The 24,231-nt window shown below is 37.5% G+C and overlaps 1 protein-coding gene across 2 annotated transcripts in view; it reads right to left on the reverse strand.

The window, feature by feature from the left end:
* The window catches only part of UBXN2B (UBX domain protein 2B), a 33,215-nt gene extending 10,579 nt beyond the window's left edge, over positions 1-22,636 (reverse strand). The window contains exons 1-7 of one of the 2 annotated variants that reach the window (XM_053661062.1): positions 22,544-22,636; positions 15,074-15,177; positions 8,640-8,790; positions 6,709-6,792; positions 5,592-5,701; positions 5,179-5,269; positions 3,034-3,120 (exon numbers count right to left, since the gene is read on the reverse strand). In XM_053661062.1, the coding sequence (XP_053517037.1) occupies positions 5,212-5,269; positions 5,592-5,701; positions 6,709-6,792; positions 8,640-8,790; positions 15,074-15,177; positions 22,544-22,624 (588 nt within the window). In that variant the 5' untranslated portion in view covers positions 22,625-22,636 and the 3' untranslated portion in view covers positions 3,034-3,120; positions 5,179-5,211. Of the gene's footprint in view, positions 1-2,982; positions 3,121-5,178; positions 5,270-5,591; positions 5,702-6,708; positions 6,793-8,639; positions 8,791-15,073; positions 15,178-22,543 lie in introns of those variants that run through there. The other variant, XM_053661061.1, reaches the window with a different exon arrangement.
* Between the last annotated feature and the right edge of the window lie 1,595 nt (positions 22,637-24,231).

Consider the following 24,231-nt stretch of genomic DNA (forward strand, 5'->3'; position numbering starts at 1 on the left):
TGGGTTAGATTCCTCAAAGGAGGGATGACCTAAGACAGGCACAGTCATGAATGGGCCCTCAGGGAAGGACTTGGGGGGCCACAGAACAAGGGGGTGATGGACCCTCGCCCCTTGGCTTTGACATAGCCTGAGTCCTCATTCTATCTGTGAGAAGTCTCCTGATCCCTTGGCTGCAGTACTTCCCCTGCCTGACTTAAGCCTGAAACAATGCCAGAGGGTGGTGCAGCCCTGTGCTGGAAAGGGCAGGTTTCCCAAGAGATGAGGCATAAGAAAGAAGCATGAAATCCTGTGAAACCTACTTTGCTAATACCCTCAATTTAAATGATAAGGGTCCAAGCATGAAATGAGTTTGTTTTCCCAAAGTTTTACGGCCCTTTAGCTATCTGACTCTTACTCAAAATAAGCCCTCATAGTTCTTTGAATGTTATTTATTGTTTGATCATTACTGCCTGACAATTATTGATGAACTTTACATATATACCCTGTATTCCTCAGCAAATTACACCCAATAAAAGCCCATTGAGGAACAGGTTCCTGGCTCTTCTCCTTCAAGAGACTGGCCACCTTTCCTCCCCAAGCAGATCATGTCTTGATAGACTTATTCTCATCTGTGGCAGCCTGTGGGTGAAGCCCCCGCCGACTCATCAGGCCCTATATTCATCACATTTTGACAAGGGAAAAAAAAACGTTTCGTCACTTGGCACTTACTAGAACATGTATGAGGTACACCACCACCCGGCAAGAGAAAATGCTTTATCACTTGTCACTTGTTCAGTACTCGTCAGTTTTGGCCCTTGTTAAAAGTTCCAGAATGAATTAACAATAACAATAAATACCAAGGTATCACTGAAATTCTTAATGTAAAGTCTTCAAAGTTTTCTATGCAATTCTTCACTTTCTTGCAATATATATATTCAATTACTCAGTATTTGGATTCATGTGCATCATATAGGCTCAGAATATTACATTAAAATTCCTATACATGAGAAGCTGAAAATTCTAAAGCTCTATTTCCCAGACTCCTCTGCAGCTAGGATATTATACAATTCCACCTTTACTGAGCAAACTAATAGTGAAAGTAAGCACTGGAAGTGGAGGCTATGCAACACTTCTTGTTACCAAGGTGCTAGAGGCATTTCATTCTTCTAGAGCAGCCACAATGGAATGTTTTAGTATCTGGTCCCTAGATTCATGAGCACTGTGCAAACTGATGCGGACACAGGAAGTGTTTTCTCTACAAAGGTCCCTGTTGGCTTATTTCTGACTAAGGAATGCTTGGTTTGCTATCTCTTTCAGAAATTCTGCAAACTATCCAAGGATCTGTGAGACCCTTTACTATTTAATATAGCAACTAGATTTTGTTTTCTGCAATCAAAAACCCTGACCAGTATGACTAATGTTTAATGCAGCATTACCATCTCTATTCTTTGTCATTCTCCTCCATCATTTTCTCCTTTTTTCATCATTTTTCTCTAGCTATCTGCATAATAAGAAAAAGGCTGGCCTTTATAAGATACTATAACCACATAATATCCTAATTTTCAGTAGTGAAATTACTGATTATAATCAGCTAACTTTCCTTCAGCTAACTTCTTCAAGTCTAAGTTTATTGTACTTCTACTGACAAGAGACATGCATTCCAACTTTAATTCTTGGTCATAAATTTATATAATAAAAAAAGAGTATGTACAGAACAAAGAGATGACTGGATATTTCATCTATATTCTAATTAAAATAATAATCTCAATAAATATTAAGTAAAAATGAGGAGTCCTAGATTAATATTTTTAAAAAATCTATCTGTGAGTCAGAGCTATAAAAACAAAAGGAGATAAGAAAGAGAACAATTCAGGAGAAGTCTGGACTGTGTTGGCAGTAAAGAGAGATGAGAGAGACCTGGGACCAGGCACTGAAGGACTTGGGTGCTAAAAAAAAAGCCAGGTCCATACATGTTCCTGTATTTCCTACATGTCTCAGGAATCAGCCTCTAACAGCAGAAAAGGATACAGAAATGGGGACCTGAGATATGAAAGGCAGGAATTAGGGACCAATATTGAGTGGGGAATAGAGAACCAGGATGTGCAAGGCAACTGAAAAGAACTTGGAAGGGAAGGACTCATATGAAGAGAAATGAAACATGTACAAAAGGGTACATTGGACACACTGCCAATGTAGCAATTCCATGGTCACCTGTAGTGATACATGGACAGATAGAGAGTAACTTTTACCAACTTATTTTACAAGGTTCATGAAGAGTCTTTGAAGCCAGGTGTCATAAAGGAGTCCATCCATACATTATACTATGCACATAGGTTTCTAAACTGCTCATCGAAATTCTAGGAGTTCTTTGGAAATGTCCCAAGAGGTAATTCCTTCTTCTCCTGCAACCAGAGGAGCTCAGGTTTTGTATGTGATTTATATCTTGGGCTCCCATAACTTGAGTAAGAGTTTGAAAAAACTCTTAAAATATTTTGAAAACAACCAATTTAAATACACTGCTCTTGCTGCATGAACTTAATGGCAGACAGGACTGCTTAAAGCTATCATCTAAGATATCTCTTGTTTTATCTAATCAACAACCCTTACAATATCCCCTTTGAACCCAGGTAATCAGAAAGAGGCAGGATGGCATAATGGTAAAAGCAGACTCTAGAGCCAGAGTGCTTGGTTTGAATCCCACACACTAATCCCTTCACAGCTCAATCAGTGTGGGCAAAATACTGTATCTACAAATGGAATAGTAGGATTGGCATGTGAAGAGCTGTTGTGAAGATTAAGTGAGTTAATGTATGTACAGTGCTTAGAGGGCCAGGCCCAAAATAATTGCTCTCTAACTATTAGCAACTAATCGCCAGATCTGCATATCTGATCCATGAGCAAAGTCTTAGTTTTTACTTTCAAGGTTATTCTGATTTTTTTTTTTAATTTGCAAAATAAATCCTCAAAACAAAGACAAGTCTTTTTCTCATTTTAGAATTCTACCTTCCGAGTTTTTGTCCTTCTCCACTAAAAGCCTTGAACCTCCATCTGGGTTTGATGTATTCTTGATCCTGATGGTCCTCCATATCCAAGTTCACTTGGCCACCATGAACCAGTCGCTGAAGCTCTGGCGGAATTTCTCTTAAAAAGAAGAAGGTTTTTAGTTAACTTTGGAAAAAATGAATCAAATTGTGAGCTACACTGGAACACCACACTTCTTTGTAACACAAAAATCTCTGTGATGATTGGTTAGATATTTATCTAACAAATAGTTCTGTAGATATTTCCTTCTTAAAGTTGCATCACATTTTTCCTTAGTGATTCTCACCAAGGGTTTTTTGTTGTTGTTGTTGTCCTGGTCATCTTGGAGTGGTTCTGACAAGCTGTGAGACAGCAGTTCTTACCTAAATAAACACTAGAAAATTCCTGTGAGGACATATAGTTAATGCAGATACTTCTTTCTAAACTCTCTGAAGGAAGTTTGCAAAATGACAGGGGTCTTTTTTATTATTGTATGACTCCTGAGAGCTGCTGTTCAGTCAGGGTGGGGACGAGAGAGGCTCTGGCATGGGGGAGTCGTCCTGCACAACGAAGACTTCTCAGGTTCCACTGGCCCACTGAATGCCCTGCCAGAGAGTCATATGATGCCAACACTATACCCAAGCCTAAAACCTAAGGCTTAGGCTCTGTCTTACCTATAAGCAAAAGCTCAAAAACTGTTTTTTTTTGGTACTGTATTAATATGCTTTGAAATTTCCATCTTCCATATAAGCTGAGAGAAGATTACAACTTGTTTTATTTAGAACTTGACCAAGTCCATGACTGTGATGCCGCTTATAGTAATGAAGTTGCCAGCTTCACATACCTTATTATTGTTTTTATGTCAATGTCACATTTATATGAGAAATGCTGCACATAGGTGCAAACTATCTGACTGCTTTGTTGTATCTTCTGGTGTGGTCATATCCAGGCACTTAGAAATGGAAATATGTATAGTTTTATGGTAAATTACTTTCTTTTATTCCCTGAATATTTTAAAGATATAATTTACATTATTATTATTTTTTAAAGATTTCATTTATTTATCTTTAGAGGGGAAGGGAAGGAGAAAGAGAGAGAAACAGCAATGTATGGTTGCCTCTCGTGCATCCCCTGTTGGGAACTGGCCTGCAACCCAGGCATGTGCTCTGACTGGGAATCAAACCAGCAACCCTTTGGTTCATAGGCCTGTGCTCAAGCCACTGAGCTACACCAGCCAGACAGATATTATTTTTGAGTTCTTATTTGATGATGATAAAGATGGTATTACAAAATATTTGTTGTAAAAGGGGGATAATGATTACACAGTAGATAATTATCTGACATCATTCACTGTTTTCAAGGAGTCTTTTTTAAAACTGTTTTTAATCATAATTTGCACTTGAGGACATGGTGTGGTTCAAATTAAAAAAAAATTAGTATACCATGATTGTGTGAACACTAGCCTACAAAGTTCAGAGATTATTTTCATTTAATACATTAGTTTTGATATACAGTATAGTACATTCATCATCAATATGTTTTCTTCCACCATCTTGAAATAAGCATCAATTTCAACAGTATTGTTGGTCTTCACTTAGCAGAGGAACACTTTGCCTACTCAGTCACTCTCAGCTCTTCCCAGTGATCCTGCAGGTTCCATGTCCACAGCATTGACTTAAAGTATTACGTCCTTGTATTTATCACTCACCATATACTCCCCCCAGGACAGCATCCCACCTTTCTCTATGACTTCAGCATATCACTAATAGCATCTTCTCTCCTGTGTTGTTTTTCGTTTTTGTCTTTGTATCCTGATAATTATCTTTGTAGAATTCAAGTTGACAATTCATGCTAATTAGTGTCCTAAAATATCTTTCCTTCAAAGTTCCTTCACTATCTCAACTCCAGTGAGTTTCATCTTCATTCCACTGAAGCCACTCTCCTCAGACATACTCCATCACTTGGATGGGCAGAGAAGCCCCTCCTTCAGTTCCTGGGTGGAGCATAACCTCCAACTCCAGTCCCTTCACTGCTACTTAAATCTCCCAGTTCCTCATCAATATCTCAGCAAAATATCTTATCCTTCAGAAAGAAGAGCTAGTGAGTTATGATGTTCTTTAGATGGGTCAGAGTACTTTATATCCAGTTTACTTTCATAAAGTAGAACTTCAAACTAACCTTTTGAAATCTTCTGCGAGGAGTAATGCCACTTTAAAAGATTTCTAATATAAGTTGCTGAATTTCAGGCATACATGCAATGAGAGTCACCCTGTCAACAGTAAGCAGGACAGTGGCTTAGTGGATGGGCAGCTACATGCCAGTCAATTCACCGATTTATTACATTGAGATGCTTCTTCTTAGAGTTGGGAGCATAGCTTCAACAGACTTTTAAAGGGACCAAAGTCTGACTGCCTCCCCACTCCCCAGAGTTAAAAGCCAGCAATATACCCTTTATCTACTTAAAAAGACCCTTCCCCAGGAACTACTCACATAATAGAACTCTTAACCAGTAGTGCCCTACTGAACAGCATTCTGCTAAAAAAAAAAAATCCACTCTAAGTAACAAATAGAACACAAACAATCAGGCTTACCCTCTCTTAACAGATTCCAGAAACTGAGCATTTGTTGGGTCGTTGTAAGGTCTCAGTTCTCCATCATCTAAACTGAACCCATTGCTCCACAATTTAAGCAAAACCTGAACCTTATGAGCAAAGGAAAAAAAAGATAAAGTAATTAAAAAAATCCATTGGCATCAAACAGTTTTAACTTTCAGATGTGATATTTCTCAATATATTAAATCATTAATTTAAAATATGGGGTTATTTGTACTATTCTTTATCCACAGTTAAAATACGGGCATAAATGAAATGATATGTGTCTGCTAAACCAATCTGTATTCAGCTTAACAAACGGACAATGGCCGAAAAACTGAGGATCCCACAGGTCTCATACCTGGACCCTGGCCTCGAAGTAAAAATATTTCTAGTTCATTGAGAAAACAAAAGCAGTAAGAGCACCTAGTTGCTACTCCACACCCACCCTCTTTCTGTGCCCAATTTTCTGGTACAGAGCTTACATATTCATTCCAAGAGGCAAGAGAGAATTTCTAGTGACACTCCAACACTAACCTACATGCTTAAAATGAAGTTATAACTATAAAATTTCAAAAGGTAGTAGAAATAATGACTTAAGGTGTTATTATATTTACAACTTAGCTCACTCTATATTATGACAGTACACCATTTATAGTAATTATGATATATATGTAAGCTCATTTTACAATGAATCATATATTATTTCGACAAATAGTTACATGTCTATTTTTGTAGGCACATTTGGGATACAAAAGATAAAATTTGAGACTGAAAACATACACATTAACATTTTAATCCATGTTTCACAAATTAAGAAAACAAAAAGATATTTATATAAACAATTTTTTAAAAGATTTTATTTATTTAGTTTAAGAGGGGAAGGAAATGAGAGAATATTAATGTATGGTTGCCTCTCATGGGTCCCCTGCTGGGAACCGGCCTGTAACCCAGGCATGTGCCCTGACTGGGAATCGAACTGCGATCCTCTGGTTTGCAGGCCTGTGCTCAATCACTGAGCTACACCAGCCAGGGTATTTAAACAATTTTTAATTTTAAAAACAGTAGTAACGAGAGGCCAATATCTATAATTTCTCATTTGGATCACTGTACCTACATCTTGCAGCTGGTTTTCCCCATAGATGTACTCAGACTGCTCACCAAAGGAATTACCCAATCTGTACCCTCCGCCTGTAAAAGACTAAAATACACAGCCAGTGAGCCAAAAATTCACTAAGGCTTATTAAGCAAAATCTTACAATAATGTGTGACATATATTTTAAAACTAGATAAAACTGTAATTAGTCAAACTGGTTTGTAATTTCTAGGAAAATGTTAAAATAAAATTAAAGTCTTATGTTACAGAGAAGTGTATTCAAGTAAAAAATTGTTTCTTTCCATAAAAACATTAGTCATTCAGAAGCAGAAATAACTTAAGCCAATCTGAAACTAAAAAATGCATATATACATTAAAATATAAAATTTCAAGTATAAACAGATTTTTAAAAGCCGTCACTAATATTTTATGAGAAGTCATAATAAAAACTATAATGTTTAAATCATATTTCACAAAGTGAGTGAGTCATAAAGAAAGGATTTTATAAGCGGGTATAAATCACCCCAAAGAAAAGCTGTCTACTTATTTTGTATGTTGCTTTTTATTCAACTTTAACAAGTCAACTATGACTGTGCTTTTCATTTTGCTACACTGACTACAAGGTCTTCTGTTTTTCAGGAAGGATAGCTTATGAGGTTAAAACCTCCATTCCCTTTAACCACCATTTATATCATAAATGAGCTTTTAATTATCAGATTGGTTTCTTTCCTCTAGACTAAATTGTATCAATTCCACATTTTTCTTACAGAATTACAGAACTTTCAAGAACCAAAATTACCTTAGATTTCACTACAAAAAGAACTTCAAACTATGGTAAGTAACAAAAACTAAAATGTGTTTTTCATTAAAAATAGTGTCTCTCAACAGCGATGTCTCCCAATGACACGCGTCCGCCCAAGCATATGGGAAAACGACTGGTCTGTAACATCTGAGATGATGGAGTTTAGAAAATCTCCCCAAACAATTTGACAGGGAAAATCAGGTGGAGAAATGTTAATTATGAAGACATACGATAATTAACACACAGAAATACATTAGTTTTCTTTAATATGCCAATACTGTGTCTACAGTTTTGCAGAAATTGAAGAAGGTACAGAAATAATCCAATGAAGGAAAAAGAGCCTTTTCAATAATGGTGGAGCAGCTTGGTCCTTCACTACGTCAAAATATGAACCTTGACTTAAACTTTATGTAAAATTAACTCAAAATGGGTCACAGGTTTCAATGAAAAATGTAAAACTATGAAATTTCTCTAGATAACACAGAAAATTTAGTGACCTAATGTTAGATAAGGAATTCTTAGAAAAGACACTAAAAGCATAACCCATTAAAAAAAAGATAAATTGGACTTTACCAAAACTTTTGCTCTATGAAAATACTGGTAAGAGAATGAAAAGACAAGCTATAGTCTAGGAGGAAATATATGCAAAAAATATATCTTCCAAAGAATCCACATCTATTAAAATAAATAACTCATTTTGTTTGTAACAAGACAATCTAATTTGAAAATGGGCCACAGTCATGACGAGACACTTTTATTATCCATGAAGGAAAATAAAGACAGTGGCAAATAAGCACATGAAGAGATATTCAAGATATAACTGTTAGGAAAATACAAATAACATTAGCCACTAGGGTAAAGGGGGAAATGTGTAAATGGTACACAGGACCTTTCTGTGTACATTTTATAAATTCCCATTAGCCTATAATTATTTCAAAATAAAAACATAAGTAGAGGATTTATATAAAAATGTAAGAAACTGCCTCAACTTTCAATCATGAATAGAAAGATTATATAATTATATGAAAAGGAATCAAACATTTAAAAGAGAAATATATAGTTAGGAAAAAATAATGTTCCATAATATAGTAAACTTATAGAGGACATCAAAAATATAAATAGCATACTTAGTTTTAAAATTGAGCATTACCTTAGATTTGTCATCACCTGAAGCTCTTGTGGCTTCATTCAGAGGGACAGCCCCATGTTCCCTTGCCTCTTTGAAAAGTTCATTCACAATTTTCCCAGTTGAAGGTCGAGCTATATGTAACCCACTGTATTCATGCTCACTTGAATAGAACCTTTAAATATCACAGTTCATGAATAAAAACTTAGCATACAGACAGACATAAACTACTTTAAAGTAAAAAGCTATACAGTCTTAGAACAAAACTTTTTAAAAGGAAAAATGTATATGCCTTTTGTGGATATATTTAATTTTAAATGTCGGATTAAAGAATTAAATAGTGAACAGTTCATATGGTTTCTCATGGGGTTTGTGGGGACTCCTGTAGCAAGCTCAGCATGTGGCGTGAGAACCTGCTTGCTCTTCCTCCCTCACGCTGGGCAACGGTTATCAAATGCACGTTTGGTGTGTGGGGCTAAGCCTCTTCCCTGAGGAATCCACACTCAGCACAGACTTAGTGAAGGGACCTCTAGATTCAGACAGCGTGAACACTTAACTCTAGACTACAAGGGCTACACGTAGAAGGCTTACTCAATTTTTTGGATTGAAAAATTATAACCGCCTGTGTTAAAGGTAAATAATTTAGACCACAAACAAGTTTTTTTTAGTGTATAAACTAATATGTTGAAACTGATTTCTACTCTCACTCCAACTTCAGAACGTAAGAATTTCCTTTACGTTAGTATCCTATTTTATCTTTTTAAGATTTTTTTCAATCAAGAATAACAGAAAATACAACCCATGAAATATCAATACAAGCAATGAGACACTTCTAGTATAAGATGTCAATCAGAGCTCATGTTTTTATTACCTACCCATTCCCTCCAAACCAGTTTCAAATTTGCACTGAACCAATTCACAAAACAAAAGGAGAAAAATTAAATCAGCACTGGAGACTAAGAATAGAAGTCACCTCTCCAAAATTAGTATGTGCAAAACTGAACAGAAAGAGGGAAGGGCAAACCAGCTCTCAATTCACTACAAGTGAAGAAAAAAAGTCCACCTGGAGAACAAGTGGACACCAGCAAGCAGAATCTACTACAGAAGCTAACAGGAGGCTGGCTCACAACAGCTGAGGGCGGGGCTGGGAGTGGAGGTGGGGTTGTGTCTGTCCTGCTAGAGCTCTGGTGAATACACTGGGGCCCCTGGTCACCCAGAGCCAATGGAGGCCTTCCTGCCAAGCCTATACTCAGAGAGTCCATATGCTGCCACAGCTGGCTCTCTTTTCTCTTCTCTTTATTTTTAAACTTTATTTTTCAATTGCTATTTATATTCGGTATTATTTTGTATTAGTTTCAAGTGTACCGCACAGTGGTTAGACAGTTTGTATACTCTACAGAGGGACCCTCCAATATTTCAAGTACCCACCTGGCACCATACACAGCTGGCTCTTAAGACAAGTGTTAGTATTGGGAGCTGGACAGCAGATGATTTTAGGTAGCTAAGAGAAAGGAAGAGAAAGGGAAAGAAAATAATAAAGAAAGGAAGGGGAAGGAGAGAAAAGAAAGAGAAGAGGAAAGAAAACAGAAAAGAGAGGAAAAGCAAGGCTTCTGGATACAGCCATCTCCTGTTGCAGGTCCTTCGCTCCCTACCCCGCATCTCTCATCTGGGAAGCACAAGTACTGTATGTAGTTCCTTTTTATCACGGTCTCGGTGAGAAAGACTTTACTGGAGAATCAGATGTTGGAAAAAGACTTACTAGCTCCTTTACGGTTAGTGGTTTTTACTACCTGTTTAAGAAACCTTTGCCTACCTCAAAGTCATGAAGACACTAAGTTTTGTTTTCCTTTTATATTTGGATCCACAATCCAGCCATCTTTCCTCTTTTGAAATTAAGTAGGACTGTGTCCTTGACCCTTGTTCTGTTTAAACTCATCTGATCATCAAATATGTCCACTCCCATAAATAACAGCATCCTCTATAAAGATGACTCTCAAATATGTTTTCAGTACCCTCTTACTTATGGTACAGTGATGAATTTAAAAGACCCCTACTTGAATCAAGTTCATTTCTCCCAAAATGAACTTATGTTTCCCACATAAATCTTCCCATTAACAACCACGTTTTTCCTGTATCTCAGAATAAGAACCTTTAAAGACTTCTGTCTTTACCCTTCACTTATTCCCTATATCCCATGTCATCTAGTTTCAACAACTTTTGAAGATATCCTGTATGGATTTCAGCCTTTCTCCTCCATTCTACTGACTCCACCCTAATCCAAAACTTTACATTCCTTAGATTGCCACAGTTGTTTTCCTCGTGATTTGTCTCCTTATCCTGCTCTCCCATTACTATTAATTTTCTATTGTATTTCCTTAAAAGTATATAATAATAGCTAACATTTGTCAAGGTAGTTTGTGTTCCTTTACTCCTCAGTAATGATATTCTTCCCATTTTACGAATAAGGAAACTGAAGCTTAAGGAATTTAAAACACTTTTTCATTGGCAAAACATGGAAAAAACTGTAACTGACAGTACCAGTGAAGCATGAAACCAGCCTGGTCCCTTCTTGGCTCGGGCTGTGTGCCAGCACCCACCACACGTCCAGAGGCGTGCCCAATACACTCCGCCCGCCCCACTCATTTGCCACTAGTGTGTTAAAGTCTTGCTGGGTCCTTTTTCCTTTGTGCCTATGTGTTGTTGGAATTTCGTCTTGTCTTCTGTGCTAATCAATATCCTAATAATTTTTAAGACTCAACTATGTACCGACACTGTGCTAAACAACTTAGACACTTTATCTAATTTAATTCTCAAACCAATACTATAATCTACTTACTTGTAGGGGACATTTTTTTAAGTTCTCACATTTTTTAAGAAGGATATTCAAATTATCTTTAAAGTTCTACTTGTGATATATAATCTTTTGTGGATAAATGTGTTACAATAGGTGTCAGGATATATTCTGAAAGTGTTTCTGTCAATTCTGTTCTTCCTCTTGTAAACATAAACCATATTGTGTCTAGAGCTTCAGACAGTAAAAATATATTAGCTTAAATGACAGTAAGCAGACACAAGTCTTGATATCTAATACTGTCTAAAAATGTAGAATATGGAAATGAGCACTATTTTCTGTACTAAACAAAGCAGTAGGCATATAATGAAACTGAGGAAATACCAATATTGAATATGAACTCACAAGAACTGTTTACTTAGTATTAAAAATATCATACTTAGCAAAAAAGAAAATATTGCTAATAATGTGTTTCACATTGCACTTTAAACAGGTTAAACATAGTTTAAGCACCAACCAAATATCAATTAAGGCAACTCCTGCATTTGGATATATAAATAATTCTAGAGATCAAATCTGACGCATGCTGTCCTTAAAAACTGCATTATCAAATTACAACGACTAATGACAACATTCTTTCAGATAGCCTATCTAAACATATGTAGCACATAAGAGAAAAGAACATTCATTAGAATGTCTTAATGATTATATATGAACAGCAAAGAAAATATTAACATACTAATCTTATAAGTCAAATATTTTATTATATAGTGAATGAATTAAGTCATTAGAAATATACCCACATTGGAAACACAATGGGCAAATAGTTAAAGAATAAAACTTTTGTACATAAATATTTTAAGTATTTTCAAAACTTTGGAGAATGTATAAACTAAGGAAGCAGTTAAAATATATAATATAGGTATTATACACACATATATATGTATGTATGTATGTACACACATACATGTCAAATAAGAATGAAATGAAAGGCAGGATATTCAAACAGTGCCAAGATACCAACCTACATATTACAAAGGGAAAGCTGTACCTTACAATGGAGTGATGTGGTGGTCAGCACCCTAACCAAATGAACATATCAGCAATAGTGGGAAAACCTGAAATTATATGGCTCCTGATATGATATAATAAATACCAGACAATATGACTTACTACTATTCTGGACAAATAGGTTTAACAAGAATCTAATCATGAGAAAACAGTAACTTTGAATGCAGAACATTATATAATACATCTGGCCTAGACTCTTCAAAAAAGTCAATGTATTGGGTTGGCCAAAAGGTCCATATAGTTTTTTCTATAAAATAAAAGACGCATTTTTCATTTTTACCAACAATTTTATTGATTTGGATATTTTGAGTATGTCCGCTGCCTCCTGCTATTGGCGTCTAGTGGGTAGAGGCCAGGGTGCTGCTAAACATCTTCCAATGCATAAGACAGCCCCACAGCAAAGAATTATTTGGCCAAAATGTCAGTAGTACCAAGTATCTTCGCAAACCAATTTTGACACATTTGATCAGTCACAGCACCTACTCCATATCCTGCACAAATCTTTTTTGTGTTTCAGTTGTTTTTGGCCTTTCTTAAAATAATAAAACATAATATGCTGAAAATGTTGCATATTTCTTCCATCTTCAATACTAAAATGGCTGCACAAAAATTCACCAATTTTAATGTTTTTTAAAAAATGCTGTCACAATACATAAAATCTAACAAAATTGTTTTGAATGAAATTAGACAGCTGTTACTGGAGCCACTGTACAGAAAAGACTACGTGAACTTTTTGGCCAATCCAAATTTTAGATTATACAGATGAGCTTATAGAAAACCAAAATGCTGGGGAGGATGTCCGATTCAGATTCAAAGCAAGCATAATCAATGGACTGCCTGGCCCTTGGCTCTAAGAGATGTCTGACTACGGGTTGTTAAGTGATTTAATGAAATTACTGTTCATTGCCGAAGGTGTGACATGCGATCCAGGTTATAAAGGAGTGTGCGCTTCTCATAGGAGGATGCCCACTGAGGTGTGTAGGGACGAAGTGTAACGCCAGCTGCAATTTACTCTCAAACACTTGAGTAAGAGAATGCTTGCGTGAGTGTACTGCCGCCACATGTTGACCATCCATGAAGTACACAGAGCATGTGGCTCATGGTACAATGTTTTGATTATCTATGGGTTTGAAAATGTGTAAAACAAAAAGTTGGGGAGAATTTTTTAAATGTTACTCTTTCTTCTCATTCAGGTCCAGAAAGATGTGTCATTTTTAGCTGCCGTACAGAAAGAAATGATGCAGAGTAGCAACAAAAACAATAACAACAAACGAAAGGAAAAGAAGAAACAATTTTCAGTGAATTTTTTAGCTTTTGGTAAAATGACAGATTTTCTGACACTGAGACATAATGGGGGAATTCAAGTGCCTCCCCAGTGATGATATTTGCGGTACTAAAAAGATGGTAATAAAGTTTCCTAGAAAGAAGAAAATTTGTGGCAATAAGAAAACTCTCATCTCATTATGAGAAGATGTCTCATGCCCTGGCTGGTGTAGCTCAGTGGATTGAGCACGGGCCTGCGAACCAGACAATCGCGGTTCGATTCCCAGTCAGGGCACATGCCAGGGTTGCAGGCAGGTTCCCTGCAGGCCAGTTCCCAGCAGGGGACGCACGAAAGGCAACCATACATCGATGTTTCTCTCCCTCTCTCCTTCCCTTCCCCTCTAAAGATAAATAAATAAAATCTTTAAAAAAAAATAAGAAAAAAAAAAGAAGATGTCTCATAATGGGACATCATTATGAGGTGTCTTAATGAGAATCTCATTAAGACTCTTACCTCCTAAATCTTCCTGGTTGGTTCTTTTGATAGTTCAGAGACTTTAACAATAGTAAACACTGCCTAGGAGATCACTTATTAGATGGATAGTCATCCAAGGGAAGCAAAGACAGATTCCTGAAGTTATAGATTCTTAAATGGAGGACAATACACACATAAGGGACTCAATGGATGGGCTTTAAAATTTTTTTTTTAATTTACTGACTTTAAGGAGAGAGAACAGGAGAAGAGACAGCTAGAAAGAAAAGAAACACCAATTTGTTGTTCCACTTATTTATGCATTCATTGGTTGATTTTTTTATGTGCCCTGACTGGGGATTGAACCTGCGACTTTGGTGTCTCGGGACAATGCTCTAACCAACTGAGCTACCCAGCCAGGGCTGGATGGTCTGTAAGAAACACAGAAACCCTTAAAAGCAATGGACAAAATTGTCCATAAATGTTTTGAGAGGAGAGGAGCTTCAGTAGATCTTCAATGAGTCCTGTGTCTCAACAAAGAATCACATCATTCTATGTTATATGTATTTAAGATTATGTTTCCATAAGTTTCTTCCAGCTTTCTGACTATTACAGTTTTAGAAATAGCACTAAGTAACATTTATTTTTACAAACTACAGATTTTTAAAAAATGTCCAAGGCCATTTAAAGTAATTTAGGATTAGTAACTAAAAAGGGATACAATTATTATTATTTTTTAAATTACTGTATTTTTTCCATTACCATTTAATCTCCTTATATACCCTACCAACCCCGTGATCACCATACTACCCATATTCATGAGTTCTTTTTTTCTTTTTGCTCGATCCAGAAAAAACTTACCTTTGAGGTGGGGTTCGTGGGCTTTTAAAGATTGAAGCTTTAGGTCTATCAGATTTGGAAGATTTGCGTTTCGCTTCATCCTCACACAGTTCTGCCAAGGCCAACTATAAAATAACAGATTCATTATTCAGTGTAACAACAGAAATAAAGTCTTCTACACAACGAGAAATTATGAGTTGAACACTAACTTGTAACTGCACAGTAAAGGCTTCTAATGAAACATGAAGGCTGCTGCATCAGACGATGACTCCCTTTCAAAAGAAAACCATCGCATCTCTCATTTTATAAAACAAAATGCCACATTTATCAGGATAGATTAAAGTTACAATGATTATTTAATTGTTTTCAAATAATTATTTCGACAGTTTCAAAAACCATGTTTAGTAACAGATCATTTTTAAAGTTGAACCTACAATTCTGCAATTCTTTCAAAACTGCTTGAAGATGTTTCAAAACTTGCTCTCATTAGATCTCAACAATTATTTCATTTAGCTGTTCAAGTTTTCAAAACCCAAACACATAAAACAATTTTAAAATTATTGTATTTGAAAGTCTACCAGACACATGAAGGGGACCCAAAAATAACTGGAATTATCTTCTAGAGGGAGGGTCCGTTGTAGTACAAGCTTCTCCCACTAGCAGAGTGTTCTAGAAACCCATGTGTATCAGTGTACCAGCTGGCAATTCTGGGAGGCTGATTTCAGCTTCGGTGAATTTTTTTTTGAATTCTCAATGTGTCTGCCAATTTCACAGTGGGTGATTTACCACTGCACCTGCCCACACCTCACTGAGTGTTCAGTAGTTTTGACCAAAAAAATGACATAACCCCCATGCCCCACCCTCTCTATTCACCTGACCTTGCCCCAGGGATTCTTTTTTTGTTTCCCCAGATGAAAAAAGTCCTAAAAGGGAATGAGTTTTGCTGACGTGGTGGGGGTGAAACAACAAATGGCAGAAGCACTAAAAGGCATTTTCTCCACAGGTATATTACATCAAATGATGTGCATTTTTGAAGGTGATTAACGTTTAAACATGTAAGAATATATACACAATTTTTATAAATAAAGTCCATTTTGGGGGGCTCCTCCCTCGTAAGTTTCAAAAAGTTTAGGAAAATGAGCTACTGAAAAATGAAAGACAATGAATTACATATACAGTTTGTATAACTTTTAGAAATACTACCAAATTATGCATTATAGATATGCGAGTGGCTATCTTCAAAACTAAATAAACAAATTCTTGAAATTGGAATCTAAAAAGTTATCCAAATATTTCAATATTAAGTTACTTTGTTCCCACTTTTGATATCTTTGGACAACAGCTCAAAAACTTTCCTTAATGCCCCTGGCTATTCAACTGTAACTGGCATGGCCTTGGGAAAACAAAAACAAAAAAACCAAAAACCAAGATAAAGTGATCCTTCTAGAAACGTAAGAGATAAGAAAACTACCTCAAGAGTTTCTTTGCTCACAAGGAAAAGAGAAATAGGGAATTGGGTCAAAGTTAACTCTTGTGAAGAAAATTCTACTAATCAACTTTTAAAATACACACGCAACAAAACCAAAATAAAAGGCTTTATTTTTCCTCCCTAAAATTTTACCCTCACCTGCCCACATACACTTCAACTTTCATATTTTTAACATAGCAATTTGCAACACATCCTACTCACAGAAATGCTTTGCAATCTAGATGAACTAATTAGGTTCTAACCTAGGCTCTTACTGTGACTTTGGGTAATTTTCTTAACTTCTCTCTGAGTACTGCTTCCCTCACTTTTAAATATCTATTAAAAAATTGCCTTAGAGGATTGTTTTATGAAGTACATGGTGGATGCGAAACACAAGTCTTCCTTTACCAGAAGATATTATTTAAATATGTTTAATAATGATTACATCATTATTTTCATTATATAAAAATGTTTTGTGCTCCCCAAGATCTCTTTTCTTTCTGCAGTGTTGTCTATATACCTGCTGTGGCTTTTTCTACCTTCACCCTTAAAAACAGCAACAAGAACGGGAGAGTGCGGGAGACAGGGACAGAACCAGGGGCAGACACTCCGACAACTTGGGCCCAAACTTTCTGGAAACTTTACCTCCCTGAAATCTCTTCAAAAACAGTATTTCTTTATGAATTTCCTCCTGAGCTGATTATATTATTCTGGCCCTATGAACTACTTTTATAGCACCCCTTCTCCCATCAATGGAAAGGTTATCCGTGTTTCACAGGCTCATTTCACCCACCCTTCACAGAGCCTTTCCTAATTTTTCTCAACTAAAGATATTTCTTTTCTAAATGCTCATGGCATATGCCAGCTTATTACTGATATTTATATTAAATGTTATATTGCTATCACTTGTATAATTTTCTTACTATTTTATTTCCCCAGCTATATTTTAGGCTTTCTAAATTGTAGCTAATTTAGTATTTAATTGGCATCCAACAAATTCATGTTGAATTATGTAGACTATGAACACAACATAAATCATAAGAGATAGAAATAAAGTTACAGATTTTTAAATTAAGTATTTACTAGTCTTGTATCTTGTTAGGTTTTTGCTTTAAAAGGATCTGAATAAATCCTGTCAATCAAATAATTTCTTCTATGAGGTAAATAAAATAACCATTGCCTTTTGACACCATGGAATGTGGAATATATATTAACAAAATAGGAACATGAAGAAAATTATATAAGAGCAGGGAGTCCACCTTGCTGAAAGGTCCTAGTTAGTAATGGTACCTCATTAACTTAGAAGAAAATGAATGATATTCAGAGGGAATCAATGCCACGCCTCATGATGTCCCTGTCACGTAATATGGCATAAATTCATTAGCAAATATTTGAAGAAACTTAATTTATATTATTTGATATAACAAATGATATCGCATCATTTGTGATAATTATCAGAGGAATAATTATTTAAAATGATCAAAATAAAGTGAAGTTCTAGTCAAAACCAAGAGAACAACAACAAAATCTCAGTCAAATAAGGAGATACAACATATGTATTGTGACATAATGATGTATTGTGAATTATCAGGGTGGACTGCTCCACAAGTGAAACAATTTGATTACGAAGGTATTTCAAATATGCAGAGAGAATAAAGTATGTAAGCATTGATAATCTTCTTTTTGGAATTTGCAATGTGAAGATCATAAAAAGAAACCGGAAAGCAAGGTTACTGAAAATGAGAAAAGTATATAACAAAAGATTAAAAGTACCGGAATTGTCGGTCTTAGAGTAACAAAGACCAGAAGGTATAATATAGATATTTTTTATGTAGAGTAACATTGGCATCACCTAGCAACCTTGAAAATGCAGATGCCCAAGCCCACCCTAGATCTAAATAAACTCCGGGGTGGGGCCCAGCAATTGAGTTTTAACAAGCCTTCCTTCCAGGTGATTCTGGTGCCCACTAAAATTAAGATTCAATGATACAGAATACTGAGATCAAATAGGATTAGGATACTTGTGGCAGCTGTAACAATGTATCAGACAATCTTATTCTTTTCTTATTTACAGAACTTCCCCTTTGTCCCACCCAAAGTAGAATCCTAACCCTAAAGTTATCCCAAATTCCCTTCAACTCCAATGTATATGGAAATGCAGAATTAAGAACAGAAAGCCTTTTTTTTTTATATTATTCTGCAAAAACTGGGACAGAAGCATGTGTAATCTGGTATTTTAAGCTACAGTTAAATCCACATGTGTGGCTTGACTGAGGGGCACCAGAAGTTACAAAGGTCTCTGAAAATGTTCAAAAATAAAGAATGCTGAGGTTTTTACGGTTAGTAGTTACTAACGAACCTGCCCCAAACTTTCCCCCAGAATGTTTCCAAATTTGGGAAGATGAAAGGAGCAGATAACTACTCTCAGTTTGATACCCATAGGAGATTGCTGTGGTTTTTAAGTGGGAGGCCACAGTGCTGGGAGGTTTTCTGGGAAACAAGTATTCATCCTTCTCCTTGTGGGAAACCTCTCCCAAATTTGGGTCGAGAAACCCTGCACCATGTGGCAGCCAAGAGATATGTACTGAGGGGTACATTTGCTTCTTCTATTAGTAAAACATCACCCTTTTCCTCTATAATACTGTGACAGACTCTTAAAGCAAGCTGTCAGGAAATCAAAAAAGTATCTTCAGAAAACTGGCGAATGAGGTAGCTCTTAAGATAAGCATGGTTAGATTAAAATATAAGATAATCCAAACATAATTAATAACCAAGAAACCAGTCAGGGAAAAGAACATTATCCAATTCTTTTAAACCTCTGATACATACTCTATTTCTTCACATGTCATCACTTGTTGTTTTCAGGTTTCTTTGCAATTTCTTCACATTCTTACTAAATTGTAAAAGGAAACATTATCAATACATAGTGTATTTAATATACCAACTCGCATTCATTAAAGAGAAAAAAAACTCCCCTGCCACGTCCTCTTCCAACCATGTTGTCTAACAAGGTCCGGGCATGGAGGACTCGAGTTCAAGGAATTCATCTCCCCAGAGGAGAACATGGCATCCAAAATGGGTTAACAATGGCTGTTTTATTTTAATTATTTTACTCTTGCTACTAAATATAGACATTGTACTGTACTTACTTATTCCTGTGAAAATCACCCAAGAGGAAGGGGCAGTTCAGGGGAACACATTAGTATTCCCCACGGAACTGCCTGAAAGGATGGAAAAATCCCCAGAGATTCCCCTCTCCCTTATACAGGGGGGTACAACAGCCAGGGTAATATAATTGTTAACCATAAGAGAAAACATGTCAAGTTGTATAAATTACCCTGGTTTGAGAACTTAAAGCGATCAGGACCGCCATGGTACACCAGAAATAAGAAAAACAAGTTAGATCTCTTAAATAAATAGTTAAGGCCAGTTAATAAAGAACCAGGTTATTGTTTCAAACACAGGTTGTGCTGCCAACAGTTGAGGGAATGAAAGAACAGATTAGAAAGACTTTCCCACGCCTGTTCCTTACCCACAGATACAAAGGGTCTTCCAAAAAGACAAGTAAAAACTATATAGACCCCTACCCACAGCCCAGGGATACGGTCGGGACGGTTGAGATGCATCTGCAAGGCAGAGGCAACTGTGGCTGGATTTCCTGTCTATCTCTCCTTACATGTTTGTTTGGGTGATCAAAAGGTGGTGGGATTGTTAGACACTTGTATGTCAGGTTCATTGATTAGCATAATTCCAATGAAGTTGTACAAAATAATTTCTTGACCAGAGAACAAAGTCCCTGTATGTCTAAAAGTTATTGGAGTAACAGCCCCTTCTTTACCTTGAATAGGAATATATATCAATTAGACAGGCAAAGAAATAAGAAACGCTGGTTAGCAATTACAAACTAAACAAATAGAAACAATTACCAGGGAGTCAGAGTCCATAGTACATAGAGAAACATTTTAGACAGAAAAAATAGATAGCTAAGTTAGACATCATAAACGCCTTATAATGAATTTCCTATTATCCTTTTGCCCCATGACAAATTCTGAGAAACTTTAATAAACATTAAGACATTCAAACTCTGTATATACAGCTACTTCTAATTGTCTGATTTCTGGCTCTCCTGGTCAAAACAATCTTTGTTTAATACAACTGAATCTATGGGAACTTTCTTACTCTCCCTGGTTACCTTTGTATTGATTTTTTCTGCTTAATTGATCATGCTATACTGCAAATATTAATCGCTACCTAAAATGAAAATATAAAAACCTGCTTGTACTTGCAATAAACGGAACAGAGCTTCACTGTCCTTTGAGGCGTGTTGTCGTCTGTTACCCACTGCCAACGCCTTACCCACCTTTCAGGAATCCCTGGACCCTGCTGCGGCTGGACCGCGGCACTCCCCAAACCTCATCTTCTAATTGATGGTGGAAACAAAGGCATTCTCACAATTAGTGGCATCACCAGTATACCTCTGATCATTAATCACATATTAATCCACTGGATTGTTGGTAAATTTGCCAAGAATCAGGTGATCAACAATCAAGCTGTTCTCAATGATCACATAAAAAGAAATGGACTTAAATTAGAGAAGGGATATTAAGTTACATAGTTTTAACTTTAATGACATTAGAATGGACTAACCAGTGAAAAGTTGTAATTTTTCTTCTTTAAGGGAAAAGGAATCAAATATTTATCAAGCAAGTACTGGGCCAGGATAATATGGGAGTTCTGCACAGGCATTTTACAGATGTCATTTCACCCATGACACCAACGTCATCACCACTAGTTTATAAAGAAAACACTGAGGATGACAGAGGTTAAGACATTTCTCCTATGTTCACACAACTAGGAAGTGGGAGGACCCAGGAAACTCCATTCCCGCCCAGCATCCCACGTTGCCTCTCGGCGATGGTGGTCTACAATACAAAAGTGAAGGTGGATGATGGCTTCCTGGTGCTTGATTTTCTTTACTACTCCTGGATTGACTTATGGGCACTGGACCTGTTCTACACTGATCTTCCCATTCTCCAAATCCCTCATTTTATGCTCTGTTTATTTTGGGCACTCAATCATATGCCATCTTAAATGCTATGTTAAATATATCCATATCCTATATCTGCAATAACAAAAAATAGGCGGAAATGTCTTTTTCACATTCTATCCTTTCCAGCAGTGTCCAGACCCAACTGTGGGTTTGACGCCCTATGTATCTCAGCACCCCCAGAGCTCAGCAGTGTGCCGCAGGGCGGGTGCTCGGACTGTTGGTTCCGAGACGTAGAGAAAGAAGGTGTGGCCATAACGTTAACAGAATTTTCTCTACCAAGACTGTGGAATCAGTGTCACTTATGTTTAAATATATAGCTCCTATACATAGTCACTTGTTGAATTTTATTAATGACCTTAGAAGGAGACAGAAAGCAAGCCTAAAATGAGCCAAGTAGTGTTAAGCATCTGCTAAGGCCAAAGTCGGTGCATTCATATTTAGTAATGTCAGTGTCCTATAACATCACAAAGTTTTATTTCCTTGAGTTTTAGCTGCAATGTTTCATAGACTGTAGCTTTTACAACTAGGCTGTGCAGCTGTAGGATGAAATACTCAAGTTCACTCCTTTCAAAGGGAAAAGCTACCTGACTTAAAAAAAACCCACATTTTTATATACAAGAAATCGAGACAGAAACACCATCCAAGACAAAGATCAAACCGGCACACCTGTTACTACTTTTTAAAGTGATCGCTCATTTCCCCACGGCCACCGTAAAGCTTTCCTCCTCAGCTGGTCTCCTGAAGCATCGACCTGTGAGCCACTGAAACGATGCCACAAAACGGCACTCAAAACGAACAACCGGTTCTTAAATTGCCAACGGACACTTGTTTCCAGAAACAACACTACAATACGCTCCGCCAATTCTGTCCCCAGATCGGATCTGAGGAAGGCTCGGCCGAGGCCAGAGACAGCCTCGCACAGGCCCCCGCCCGCATCTGCCGCCAAGCCCACGTCCTCCGGAGCTCACCGCACCTGCAAGTCCCGCGCGCTCGGGGGCCGGGGCCCCGAGGACCTGTCGCGCTCGCCCGGCCCTGCCTCCCCGCCTTCCGCCATCTTTGACCCGCTCGACGGTGTCCGCAGCCGCAACTTCCGGGACCGGTTGCTAGGCAACTGCGGGAGGCGGTCCCCCGCGCGCCCCCGCTTCCTCCTGCTTGTGTCCGCCCCTTTTTTCCGGCGCCAGCCCACCGGGGCTAAACCCTTTTTTCCTTTCTTAAGGGGAATTAATTGGCTCAGAGAATCTCTCCACACAGAAGTCTCTACGTGCGTCTCTTGATTCCACTGTGGCACGTATGAAAGTGCTGTAGTCCGGCCTAGGGGGCAACGTAGACTTGCAGGTTCTTTTAACAATGGGAACGTCCTTTGCATGTCTATCTGAGCAGTATTGCTGCCTTACTTTTCTAGTTCAGTTCTCTGGTGTTTCCTACCAAGGATTGGGTGGCCCCAAAGCGCGATTGGTGTTGAGAATAAAGAACATCGTAAAAAGCTCTTTGCGATCAGAACTAGAGATTGCTAAATCCTCCGCATTGATCTGAGGTTGATACAATCAGAACTAAAGACTACTAAAATCTTCACTGATCTGAGGTTTATTTAAACTCGTGTCTTATCCAAGGCACTTTATGCCCCCTAGATGCAAAGGTTAAAAAGCTGTCCTGCTAGCCCTGGTTTGTGTGGCTCGGGGAATTGAGTGCCAGCCTGTGGGCCAGGGGATTGACGGTTCGAATCCCCATCAGCAGGGCACATGCCCGGATTGCAGGCCAGGTCCCCAACAAGGGGCACATAAAAGGCAACCGCACGTTGATGTTTCTCTCCCTCTCTTTCTCCCTCCCTTCCCCTCTTCCCCTCTCTAGGATAAGTAGCCCCACTCAATATAAATATAGAAACTCACCATATCATCAAACTCACCATCTCGTGGGGAGGGACGTGAACAGATAATAAAATGCAATTTGCCATAGAGCTTTGCAGGAAATGTGGGGTTTAAAGGGAAGTATTCTTTTGGTGCTTACTATGTGCACCAGGCTGGCTAGGTGCATTCTGTGTGTAATCTCATTCATCGGCCCGGATAAGTATTAGTATTGTTATTACCATGTTATACTTGAGGAAACCAGATGATGACTAAATTTCAACCCGCTGTAAATGGTGGTACCAGATAGTAAAACTTGCATTTCTTGTCCCAGTATTCTTTTTAATACACATAATACAACATTCTGCCCTATCTGGATCTTTTTTATGTCCCATAGAGCTAATGATATTTTGGCTGAAACTTAAAGGATAAATACTTCTAGTAGGCTGTGGACCAAAATGCACCACAGGAAAAAGCATAGGTTTGAAATATAATGTGTGGTAATAAACAACTACGTGGTTGAAGCTTAGGAGAAATGATAAAAGATGGTTCGTGGATGGGGTGTGTGGATCCAGGTTGCAGAGTAGGCTAGACAGATTGAGGGATGTTGCCTTAGTGAAGAAATTAAGCGTTACCTCTGGGCCAGTGATTCTCAAATGTTGCTGGACATTAGAACATACATCCCTCCCCCCTTACCCGATGTACTCAGATTTAATTAGTATGTGGTGGAATTCAAGCATTATATTATTTAAAATGCTCTCCAGAGGGAAGGGAACTTAAGGGGAAAAAGGGGGAGGGATTTTGAGGAACAAGTATGAAA

This window comes from Artibeus jamaicensis, unplaced genomic scaffold (assembly GCF_021234435.1).
Source record: "Artibeus jamaicensis isolate MK-2021 breed Jamaican fruit bat unplaced genomic scaffold, CSHL_Jam_final scaffold_916, whole genome shotgun sequence".
NCBI lineage: Eukaryota > Metazoa > Chordata > Mammalia > Chiroptera > Phyllostomidae > Artibeus > Artibeus jamaicensis.